General features: G+C 34.2%; 1 protein-coding gene across 1 annotated transcript in view; it reads right to left on the bottom strand.

Annotated features, from left to right (window-relative positions):
* Positions 1–13,462, bottom strand: part of PPP3R1 (protein phosphatase 3 regulatory subunit B, alpha) — an 83,088-nt gene that overhangs the window by 10,155 nt on the left and 59,471 nt on the right. The window contains exons 3-4 of the mRNA XM_037022160.2: positions 4,510–4,686; positions 3,434–3,493 (exon numbers count right to left, since the gene is read on the bottom strand). Of these exons, the coding sequence (XP_036878055.1) occupies positions 3,434–3,493; positions 4,510–4,686 (237 nt within the window). The remainder of the gene's footprint in view (positions 1–3,433; positions 3,494–4,509; positions 4,687–13,462) is intronic.

The raw sequence follows: 13,462 nt of genomic DNA, 5'->3' as shown, positions 1-13,462 counted from the left end.
GAAATTGGAAAAAGAAGAACAAATGAGACCTAAGGTCAGCAGACAGAGGGACATAATATAGATCAGAGAATAAATAAATAAAATTGAGAAGAATAAAACAATAGAAAAAATCAATGAAACCAAGAGCTGGTTCTTCAAGAAAATAAACAAAATAGATAAGCCTCTAGCCAGACTTATTAAGAGAAAAAGAGAATCAACACACATCAACAGAATCAGAAACAAGAAAGGAAAAATCACGACAGACCCCACAGAAATACAAAGAATTATTAGAGAATACTTTGAAAACCTATATGCTAACAAGCTGGAAAACCTAGAAGAAATGGACAACTTCCTAGAAAAATACAACCTTCCAAGACTGACCCAGAAAGAAATAGAAAATCTACACAGACCAATTACCAGCAATGAAATTGAATCGGTAATCAAAAAACTACCCAAGAACAAAACCCCCGGGCCAGATGGATTTACCTCAGAATTTTATCAGACATACAGAGAAGACATAATACCCATTCTCCTTAAAGTTTTTCAAAAAATAGAAGAGGAGGGAATACTCTGATACTCATTCTATGAAGCCAACATCACCCTAATACCAAAACCAGGCAAAGACACCACCAAAAAAGAAAACTACAGACCAATATCCCTGATGAACGTAGATGCAAAAATACTTAACAAAATATTAGCAAACCGAATTCAAAACCACATCAAGAAGATCATACACCACGACCAAGCGGGATTCATCCTAGGGATGCAACGATGGTACAACATTCGAAAATCCATCAACATCATCCACCACATCAACAAAAAGAAGGACAAAAACCACATGATCGTCTCCATAGATGCTGCAAAAGCATTCGACAAAATTCAGCATCCATTCATGATAAAAACCCTCAACAAAATGGGCATAGAGGGCAACTACCTCAACATAATAAAGGCCGTATATGATAAACCCACACCTAACAGCATACTGAATAGCGAGAGACTGAAAGCTTTTCCTCTGAGATCGGGAACAAGACAGGGATGCCCACTCTCCCCACTGTTATTCAACGTTGTACTGGAGGTCCTAGCCATGGCAATCAGACAAAACAAAGAAATACAAGCAATCCAGATTGGTAAAGAAGAAACTGTCACTGTTTGCAGATGACATGATACTGTACATAAAAAAACCCTAAAGACTCCACTGCAAAACTACTAGTACTAATACTGGAATTCAGCAAAGTTGCAGGATACAAAGTTAACACACAGAAATCTGTAGCTTTCCTATACACTAACAATGAACCAATAGAAAGAGAAATCAGGAAAACAATTCCATTCACAATAGCATCAAAAAGAATAAAATACCTAGGAATAAACCTAACCAAGGAAGTGAAATACCTATAACCCTGAAAACTACAAGACACTCTTTAGAGAAATTTAAGATGACACTAACAAATGGAAACTCATCCCATGCTCCTGGCTAGGAAGAATTAATATCATCAAAATGGCCATCCTGCCCAAAGCAATATACAGATTCAATGCAATCCCTATCAAATTACCAACAGCATTCTTCAATGAACTGGAACAAATAGTTAAAAAATTCATATGGAACTGCCAAAGACCCCGAATAGCCAAAGCAATCCTGAGAAGGAAGAATAAAGTGGGGGGGGATCTTGCTCCCCAACTTCAAGCTCTACTACAAAGCCACAGTAATCAAGACAATTTGGTACTGGCAGAAGAACAGAGCCACAGACCAGTGGAACAGAATAGAGACTCCAAACATTAACCCAAACATATATGGCCAATTAATATACGATAAAGGAGCCATGGACATACAATGGGGAAATGACAGTCTCTTCAACAGATGATGCTGGCAAAACTGGACAGCTACATGTAAGAGAATGAAACTGGATCACTGTCTAACCCCATACACAAAAGTAAACTCCAAATGGATCAAAGACCTGAATGTAAGTCATGAAACCATAACTCTTAGAAAAAAGCATAGGCAAAAATCTCATGGACATAAACATGAGTGACTTCTTCATGAACATATCTCCCCAGGCAAGGGAAACAAAGGCAAAAATGAACAAGTGGGACTATATCAAGCTAAAAAGCTTCTGTAGAGCAAAGGACACCATCAATAGAACAAAAAGGTATCCTACAGTATGGGAGAACATATTTATAAATGACAGATCTGATAAAGGATTGACATCCAAAATATATAAAGAGCTCACACGCCTCAACAAACAAAAAGCAAATAATCCAATTAAAAAATGGGCACAGGAGCTGAATAGACAGTTCTCTAAAGAAGAAATCCAGATGGCCAACAGGCACATGAAAAGATGCTCCACATCGCTTGTCATCAGAGAAATGCAAATTAAAACCACAATGAGATATCACCTCACACCAGTAAGGATCCCTATCATTGAAAAGACAACAACAAATGTTGGCGAGGTTGTGGAGAAAGGGGAACCCTCCTACACTGCTAGTAGGAATGTAAATTAGTTCAACCATTGTGGAAAGCAGTATGGAGGTTCCTCAGAATGGTCAAAATAGAAATACCATTTGACCCAGGAATTCCACTTCTAGGAATTTCCCCTAAGAATGCAGCACTCCAGTTTGAAAAAGACAGATGCACCCCTATGTTTATCACTGCACTATTTACAACACCAAGATATGGAAGCAACCTAAATGTCCATCAGTAGATGAATGGATAAAGAAGATGTGGTACATATACACAACGGAATATTACTCAGCCATAAGAAAAAAACATATCCTACCATTCACAACAACATGGATGGAGCTAGAGGGTATTATGCTCAGTGAAATAAGCCAGGTGGAGAAAGACAAGTACCAAATGATTTCACTCATATGTGGAGTATAAGAACAAAGGAACTCAAGGAACAAAACAGCAGCAGAATCACAGAACCCAAGAATGGACTAACAGTTACTAAAGGGAAAGGGCCTGGGGACGATGGGTGGAAAGGGAGGGATAAGGGCGGGGAAAAAGAAAGAGGGCATTACGATTAGCATGTATAGTGCGTGGGGGGCACGGGGAGGGCTGTGCAACACAGAGAAGACAAGTAGTGATTTTACAGCATCTTACTACGCAGATGGACAGTGACTGTTTAAGGGGAAGGTGGGGGGGACTTGGTGAAGGGGGGAGCCTAGTAAACATAATGTTCTTCATGTAATTGTAGATTAATGACACCTAAATAGATAAATAGATAGATAGATAGATAGATATAGATATAGATAGATAGATAGATAAAATGGGTGCATGATATTCCCACTGACTAAAAAAATTACCTAAAAGGATTTTCTCCAGAATGTAAAATTTGCTGTCTACTAAAGGACCTAGAATAGAAGACATCTTTAGAGTATTTTAAAAGGAGGTTATAATGCAGTATAGAGTAGTAGTGTTGTAAGAGGAAGAATGAGCTCAATGAAGAAAAATACTTACACCTCAACTTCTGCTCCTTATCTCCTTTGACACTGAACTGAGAGACTCCCTCAATGAATTCTGAATAGAAAAATGTTTATAAATCAGAAGTTTCCACTTTTATTTATAGAAAAGCAATACACACCCACACAAAATTTACATCTCCACCAAAGGATATTTTCTTTTTGTAAAAGAAAATATTACTAGCAGTGTTTAAAACTGAAAATGCCAAATTTGAATCTTCAACAAACACGACTTTGAGTAACTTTAACTTTGAACTTGGAATCCTCCAAGATCAAATCAATTTGAACAAATATTTATTAAGTACCATAAAGAATAACACTCAAAAACATTCTATAAGCTATTTGGAAACGATTATAAAAAAGAGCTTTGCCAACAGATTCTATGTTGTTTTGCCAGAACAAAAGTTATTTTAAACTTCTGGTTCTAAAACTCAGAACTTAAACTGCCGAAAATTTTTTGAAAATGATTCTTTTTTCCCAATGTCTGCTAAACACTAAATTACAGTTTTAGATCCCTTCACTTATAATTCAGCTCCTGAAACTGAAATAATAAAATCTGTTGATGATGCCCCAGTGAAATGAAATGTCTATCTACTTGAAAGGATAGATTTCAAACATAAAATTACATATCATGTTAATACTAGCAAAAGCACTATTGAGTATCTTTGTAAAATCTAGATTAACTGAAACAAATAAATCCTTTCTATAATACTCATACCTTTATTACTATAGTTTATTTTTTATTGCTTAGTCCCATTCTTTAAAAAAGGTTTAAAAAAATATAGCTCCTAATATCGTTTCCCTACAGTGAGACTAAATTTATTAAAAACAAAGGAAATACTACTCCCATTTTTTAAAATTACCTTAGACAATTTTATCATTTATGAACCAAGAAGTAAAAGATTTTAAGTTTAAGGTTCATATCCCACACTTTGAGATTTTAACATAACCTACTGTTCTACGATCACCAACAATATAAAGACATTTAAGGAAAATTAAAATTTCAGACATTTTCAAACAAGAACTGTAAGTATACTCATAGACTATCAAACGTGATGTTAAGTACTTTCTTACCTTTAAAGTCTACTTCTCCATTCCCATCAGTGTCGAATATGTCTATTACTCGCTGAACTAAAGGATTCTGCTGTAACTCAGGCAGAGACATGAACTCTTCCACACTCAAAGAGCCAGAATTGTCCAAATCAAGCTTTTTAAATCTCTTTCCTAGCCTTTTAATTTCATCAGCATCAACTAAAAGGAAACAAAAGAGGTAGTAAGAGTTTCAATGATTTTATGATAATTATGGGGAAAAAATTCAGCAGTTAACCAACAGTTTAATTTTTAATTTCATGAGTTATTATACATACTAGTAATTTCCCTGTAACAGAAAAAGTACACCATAAATAATTTTATTTTGTTACCCTTTTGTTTGTCTGCACCTGCCATAACATAAAACCAGCTCTATGCTGAGTACCAAGATATTATAGGATGACAATGCTAAGCTGATCATGGAAGTCAGGTGGTTCCTATTAGGCAGGCTAAGTCAATCTCTGTTATGAACCAAAGCCCCTTGATTCAATTATCTTTTTTAAGTGTTAACTTATTTTATTCATGATAGTTCATGGTTCAAAATTCAGAGATTCCCTCCCATCCCACCCTGTAGACACCCAATTTCTCTCCTTAGAGGCAAAGTTGCCAGATTCTTGGCTATTCTTCCAGGGATACTCTTCACAAGCATGAGGAAATAGACACAGCTCTACTTCCTTAACCAAAGGAAGCACAAGCTAACAAAATTCACTTTCGATGCTTTAAAAGGAGGAAAAAAAATTACCAAGCAACTTAATGTTTAATTACATTATAAAAATTTAGTATCAGGTCTCTTATCCATATGCATTCTTGAAAAATCCTCATTTTCTTCTAAATTATATTGTTTTCATTCCTTTAAAAAATCAGACTCATAAAAATAATTTTGATCACAATACTTATATATTTTAAAATGTACACACAATCACCTATTATTAAAAAGAAAATTAACAAGTCATATACTCTGAGTACACACATACTATAGCCCACAATATGGGAGACTGAGATTGCAAACTGTTTTCAAAGTTCAAATATATGATATCCTCATTATAAAAAGGTAAAAGTTAAAGAATGTTATTTTTAAAATATAAAAATATTATGCTAAAATGTAATAGAAACTATAGTTTACCTGCATTACTGAAGTATAGACTGTACAACTACAAGGTGTTGCTCTTATATAAATTAGTTCATATGCAATTGATAAAGAAGGGAGTGATGTCAAGGGAGCAAAAAAATGTTACTGGTTCACAGGGGTTTTTCCTGGTACATTATGACAGGAAAGGGGGGAACTTTCTCAAATTAAAGAGACAGTTTTAATAAAATATGAAAACTTCAGAAAACAACAAACACCTTCCTCCTTCAGAGAAAAATGACAAGTTCAGTGGACTTCAGAACCTTGAGGCTTTCCACATTGTTATTTGGTAAAAAGGAAGGGTGCATATGAACAAGCTGCAAAGACAATTTCTCTTGTCTACTGCTTCTCCAAAATGCAATCAATAAAGGTGCCTATACCCTGGCTTATTACTTATTTTTACAAAATTAGTTTCTGCTAAAGCAGGTGGCCTCAAGTACTTACAACTCAAAACAGGCAGCAGGAGCCCTGGCTGGTATGAAGGGTAAGTCTGGCTATGGTGCTTAATACAAATACAGACATAATTTGTGCTAGTATTTTTAAGATCATTACTGTTTTTGTTAGTACTCTGTTACATAAGTCCATGAGTGGCCTACCCTCCTCTCCATATTTTTCCCAGACATGTGATTTTGCAACACGTGAGGTTTTTCAGGGATGCACATATTGTACGACAGCAGAAATACATTTAATGATTCCTTTAAACACTGCTTCAAATAGCAAAACATACAATATATTTACAAAAATCTAATCAAAAATTCGAATACACACTTCATGAACACATCAAGTGCAGAGAGCATTTTATCCCTCTGTTTAAAGAGTATTCCATCTTTAGTGGAATAGATGATAAAAGCAAACTGTTCAAATTAACCTAATTTTCCAATTTTCCATGATGAAATTAGGTACTCTTGCTACTTGCGGGGGAAAAAAATTAAGTCCCACAAATGCTTTTCACTTGTCTTTACTTGTTTCCCCCATATCAGGGCAGAGTCTGTTGCTTCTTCATTGGTATTCTGTATACTGCATATACCAGATGCTCAATAAATGTTTTAAAAAGTATTGTATTTAAAGAGAATAAATAAAATTTATTGATCCAAATGCCTTCAGTATATAAAGTAAAACTCTAATTATCTAACCAGAAACCAATCAGGAAACTTTTCAGAACAGTTTCTCAGAGTTCACAGATTTTGCTTAAAGATAACCTCTCCATGCTTGCCTTAATAATCTCACATATATACCAAGTATTAGCTAAAACTATTTTCCTTCAGAAATCTTTAGTTTTGCCTTAATTTACAACCACACGCCAGAAAAAGTGATGAAGAAGTTGAATATGATGGATAACTAATGTAGATTACAAGTGGAAAGAGATGTCCCCACATGCAAGTGCAGACAAATTGGGATCATTTCATTTAGCAACAGCTCTGAGTGTATCTCAAAAGAGAAGATGAAAGGAAGAAATGTAGTGCTGGAACAGTTACAGAAACTTAAACTCTGTTTACTGAGACTAGGCCATGAGTAATAGTTTAGAAAGTTACATTATAAAATTGACACCAAGGTGCATGAAAAATTATGTTTCAATTATCTGGAAAATCCCACTAATTTAGACGACAGCATTCCAGTCTTGATGAATAAGGAATATTAAGAATATTAATAATAATAAAGATGAACCATAAATCATCAAATAAGTATACTTGATTCAATCCATCCTTCTTTACAATGCCAAATTGCTAGTTCTTGTGCTAAATAATTTCTAGTGGCTTCCTAATGCAAACAAGATAGTTAAGTCTAAAGCCCTTAACAAGATTCATCCTCAATTTAAATTTCCATCTTTCTCTTCCCCCATTACCTGTACTTTAGCTACAATGCCCTGGGCACAATTCTTCTACACTATCAATTTCATGCCTCCATTTCCCTATAAATCCTCTGCTGGAATGTTCTTCCCTAAACTCTCCATTTATGAAACCACTATCTGTAGTTTTTTCTGTAATAAAAAAAAATCTTTCTGTAATTAAAAAAGGGATTATTAACTGTGTATCTTATAGTTATGAATACCATTAACTCAACTCTCCGGCAAAAGCCCTTAAGCAACATTTAAAATCCACTCACTCTCTTTTGCTTTAAATATCTTATGAAATATTACCAAATAGTTGATACCTGTTCTGTATGAGTAGTTAACACTTTCCTCAGAGGCAAAGCAATGTGCCAGTGATCACACTTTCAGTTAACAGTAACCAGCTTTTTAAAAAGCCCCTGAAGTATGACTTGGAGGGAACAAGCTCCATCTAATCTTTTCATCACCACTCTCACATACCCCATGAAGCCGAATTGAGCTTCTTTAAAAAGGCAGTGTAATCTGAAAGAAGGCAGTTAGTTATCTATTCTTCAACCACCCATTTACTTCCTCCCTTTCCGTCCCCCCTTCCTCCCTGCTTGGATTACAATGATGAGTAAGACACAAAGTACATTACTCCGTACTTACTTTCTAGGTGAGGCTAGATAACAACTGGAGGAATCTGTACCTACATAATTATACTTTTAAAAGCTAGCCTGGAAGGCCATGCCATGAGTATTTTTTAAGGTCCAGATCTAAGAAAGCTACCTTTCAAAAAACAAATGGTAAAAATCGTTCTTTTAGGTATGGAACAAAGTGACTTTTTGGTAGTTACTGTCACCAGAGAAGGAGTTATACAGCACTTCCACTGGTCAGCACAGTAGACTAGCTGTGCTGCAGGATTAAACATATCCTCAACTATGAAACAGGGTCTCAATTCTTGAAATATCACCATTTACCAATCTCAGCACAAATCTCAGAAATAGCCCAAACTTATGCTATAAGTACTACTTTAAATCTGTACTTAGTACAAGTTAAAATATTAAAGAACAAATTCTAACTTTTTGCACCAACTTTCATCAAAGATTTTTTTCCTACTGCCTGGGATCAGACTCCCTTTAGAACAGATGGAAGAGGAAAAAACAAAACAAACAAAACAAACCTCACCCTCTTGACTCATCTTGTGACTCAGAAATACTTTTTCATATGTTTTGCCAAGTTGAAACTCATGTTATTTTTCCACTTTTTGTAAGGTTACCTTTGGGAGGAGTATCTTTTTTAATAGTTGGAAATGCCTACATACTCAATTTACATTATGGTAAGTATTAAAATAGATAATCTTATAAAGTCATGTATTAGAATGACATATACATATATATCATTCTCTAAAATTTAAGCAAGGCATTAAAAACATCATTTAGTCAGATTTTATGAAATATAATTAGTTATTAATAAGGAATTGATGGACTGCTTACACAGAAAACACCAAATTTAACTGTTGAGACTTCATGCTGATTGATGCACTGCGGGTACACTCGGGGGTAACTGAAATCTAGATGGTTACTCATTTTAACAAGTGGTTCCAGGAATCTTATTGATGTTGCCACATAAAATAATCTGTTTTTAGAGCGCTAATGCTGCTACAGTAAGTCTTAATAAATATTTCCAACAGGACATATTAATACTAGAGCAATGTAATATTCATAGACATAGAAGGTTGTATATTCATTCGTTCATCACCCTCTCAGGTAAAGAAATATAACCATCTTCCTTTATTGTATTTTTTTCTCATTTAGAAAAAAGGAGTATGAGAGACTCCAAAAGAGAATAGAAGAGATCTAGGTTCTCTGGCTCTTGAGCTATCATTTATTACTACATACACACCAAGCTGCTACTTCCCCTGTTAGTGTTAAAAGTAAAAATGACTTAAATCTTAAGCTCTTTTAGCTTATTTTGAGGTTTCTCAGAAAGAAAAGGGAAAGAAACAGAGTGGTAGAAAAATAAACTTTCTTCAAATTTTAGCCAATTCCCAACAACTGCATAGTAGTAAACAGCAGTAAGACTTTTGCTCCTATGGAAATTAATAGCCATTTTATAAATAACTTATTACCTGTCACTCCAGTAACAAAAAAAAAAAACAACAAAATAGAGCAAATCTTTTCTTCAAATCCTTCTAATACTATTCTGAAAGAAACAACTAAATAAAATGTGGGATCCTGTTTAGAATCCTAGAAAACATCAAATGTCACCAGTTTTTTCACTAAAATATGTAGTTTAATAGTGTTATAACCATGTTAATTTCTTGATTTTGATAATTGCACAGCATTAGAAGCTGGGTGAGAGATATTTGAAAACTGTTATTTTTGTAACTTTTTTGTAATTTCTCCTTAGTCCTCCTTCAATTTGTGACAGATCTTAATTCTTATCTTTCATGACCTTGAAACTTTCGATCCACTATTTTGTAAAACGTCCCTCAGTTTGAGCTTGCTGATGTTTTCTCATGATTAGAATGAATTCAGACATTTGGAAGAAAAATACCACAGAAATGATTGTGTGTACTCAGTGTATCATATCAAGAGGTTCATGATATCAATATGTCTTTTTACTAGTGATGTTAACTTTTAGCACTTCGCCAGGTAATGTCTGACATATTTCTCCACTATAAATCTACTCTTTCCCTTTGTATTAAAAAATGTGGTGGAGGGGGGGCCCGCTGAGATGGGAGGATACTTTGAGACTGTGCAAATATCCTACTTCTTCTAAAATTCTGACCTAACTTTAGCATTCATCAGTAAGTCCTATCTGCAACGTTTTATTACTGTGGTATTTACTTAATAATGATTTTTTCCCCTCTCCTACGTTAATTGGAATGCTATTAAAAAACTACAAAACTGTCCCTTCTCATTTATTTCTTCACTCAATTATTCATATCAGCAAGGATTCATAGATATTTATTCTATGGGTTAAAGTCCAATAAGGCCATTATTTGTTAGTCAAATTTTTTCTACTTTAATCTTTTGGTACTAACTCAGACTGGCTCCTATGTGACCTTGCAACAACCCATTCTGAGTACTTCCTGAATTTCTAGCACATAAAATGTTCCTACCTCATCCTGACTACGCATAATATTTCTAAGAGATTTCTCTAACCTCTTTTGTATGGCAGGATATTTAGAACTATACTACAAAATGAAAACTATTAGAATAGAGTACCTTAATAAAGGATCTGAGCATCTCTAAGAGATACTCTTCAAAGAGCCATGACAAAACTACCTGTGGAAGAAAATGTACTGAATAACTCGTAAAGGCTATCACAAAAATAAAGCCTTATAGTGCTATCAACAGGAGTTATTGGATAGTTTTGCAACATAAAAACTAAAATTTTGTAAAATTCATCTGACAAAGGTAATGGCTGTATTTTCATGGTACCCCAAATGAGAGGGAAAAAACCACCAGGGGGCGCAGTAGAGATGGTCACAGGTAAAACCTTCAGAACAGTTACGGAAAGCCCCAAATTTTGTAAAAATAACCTTGTGTATAGACTAGCAGTGTAATATTTATATTCTACACAGATCAGTTTACCAACAGAACAAAGCACCCTACTATTGAGAGAATTAAAAAAACATTTATTAACTATGGACACTGAGTCATCGTATACATTTGTGCTGTGTCTTTTCTTACAAATGAAAAACTGTCATCCATTTAGGTCTAGATTTTAGCAGTACATCATAATTTTCAAGTCCAAGAGGCAATGCATGCTTCTGTGTGTTTGGACCGTAATTCTCAAACCCTTTAAAAATTAATTATAAAATATGCAAAAGCTAGAAAACAACACCAATAAAAGAATCTTAAGTCGTAATAAAAAATGCTATAAAGAAATTTTGTATCAACTTCAAAAAGTGACTGACATCCAAAACCACATAATTAAATAGGTCGTTCTATAGGTGTTGACAAATGTATATACACCTTTGTAAGCATCACTACAATCAAGATAAAAGCACATTTATTTCCATCATCCCAAAATGTTCCCTTGGACCCTTTGCAAGCAATCACAACTCCCTTACACACGGGCTCCAGGCAAGCACTGTTATGCTTTGTACAGCTAAATTCTGTCTAGAATTTCATTTAAGTAGGATCATACAGTAGGTACTTTTCTACTTCTTATCAAGGTTTTTATATTAATCCAAGTTGTTTCATATGCCAGTAGTTCAGTCCTTTTTATTGCAAGAATTAACAATGTCCACTGTATGGATATACCAAAATTTGTGTATTCATTCATCTGCTAACAGACATTCCTGTTATCTGTTTGGGACTATTTACGAATAAAGCTGCTAAGAATAACCGTTTGTAATCATTCTGTAATCTAATGTTTTCATGGAATTGCTGGATTATAGGGTAAGCATACATTAAACTTTCACAAACTGTCAAAGTCTTTCCAAGCGGTGTACCATTTTAACTCCCATCAGCAATGTATGAGAATTCCAGGAGCTCCACATCCTTGTCACTGTGTGGTATTGTCAGTCTTTTTAAGTTCAGCCATTCAAGTCGATGATAGCAGTGTGATTATAGTTTTAATCTGCATCTCTAAGAACTAATAATCGAGCATTTTTAGGTGATTACTTGAGATTAAAATACCTCCATTTGTGAAATGACTCTTCAAATCCTTTATCCTCTTTAAAACTAGGTTGTCTTAAAGAGTTCTAAGATTCTCTCTGTTGAGTAATGGAAATCTTTTTGTCAGCTGTAGGTATTTCAAGTATTTTCTCCCAGTCTACAGGCTGCCTTTTCATAGGTGTTGTCTTTTAAAGACTGAACACTTTCCACTTTTTTCCTTTTATGATTCATGTTTCATATGTACCTATTTTGATGGTGAAGATTTTCTCCTATGTTTTCATCTAGAAATTCCATAGCTTTAGCTTTTATGTTTAAATCTATGATCAATGTTATTTTTTATATATGGTAAAATTAAAAGGTAGAGGTAAATTTTTATTCACTATAGAAATATAGCTATTTTGTTGAAAAAGCTCCCCTTACCATGGTACTTTTGATGCTTTTGTCAAAATTTTAGTATGTTGCACACTTTAAAATTATACAATGTTAATGTCAAATATATTTCAGTCAAAATAGACAATACATATGTGGGTCTAGAACCTCTACTCTCTCTGTTCCACTGATTTGTCTATCACATGCCAATACTGTTCTTTTTGTTTTATAATAAATACTTAAACTGGGGGGCACTGGTCTCATTATTCTTTTTTCAAAATTGTTCTGCCTCTTCTAAGACTTGCGCATTTCCATATGGAATTAAATCAGTTTGCTAGTTTTTACAAAACGCCTGCTGAGAATCTGACTGGAATTGTCTTGAATCTGTAGATGAATCTGAGTAGAATACCTTAACAATACCAAGTCTTCCTATCCATGAATGTGTTATCACTTTCCACTTACTTTGGTCTTAAGTTTCTCTCAGTGATGCTTTATGAAAGCTCAGTGTACAGATTTTACACTAATACCTAAATATTTCATATGCTTTTATTCTATTATAAATGGTATTTTGTTAATTTCACTTTTCAGTTGTTCATCGCAATTATATACAAATTCTGATTTTTGCATATTGTCCTTGTAGCCTACAATCTTGATACATTAACTTATTTCTAGTAACTTAGGATTTACTATATACACAAACATGTCATCTGAGAGTAAAGACAATTTTTCTCTTTCCTTTCCAATATGAATGTACAGTTGGGTCCTGAACAATGCGGTGGGTTAAGGGTACTGACCTGCGCAGTCGAAAATCTGTGTATAACTTTTGACTCCCCAAGAACTTAACTACCAATAGCCTACTGTCGACTGGTAGCCTTACTGATTAACAGTCAAGTAACCCATATTTTGCAGGTTGTTTTTACCGTATACTATATTCTTATAGTAAAGTAACCTAGAGAAAAGGAAATGATTTTCAAGTTGTCACAAATCTCCAAAAATTTTTCC

The sequence above is a fragment of the Manis javanica genome, chromosome 1 (genome assembly GCF_040802235.1).
Source record: "Manis javanica isolate MJ-LG chromosome 1, MJ_LKY, whole genome shotgun sequence".
Classification (NCBI taxonomy): Eukaryota; Metazoa; Chordata; class Mammalia; order Pholidota; family Manidae; genus Manis; species Manis javanica.
The sequence above is the reverse complement of the archived record's forward strand: the minus strand, read 5'-3'. Positions and strand labels throughout refer to the sequence as shown.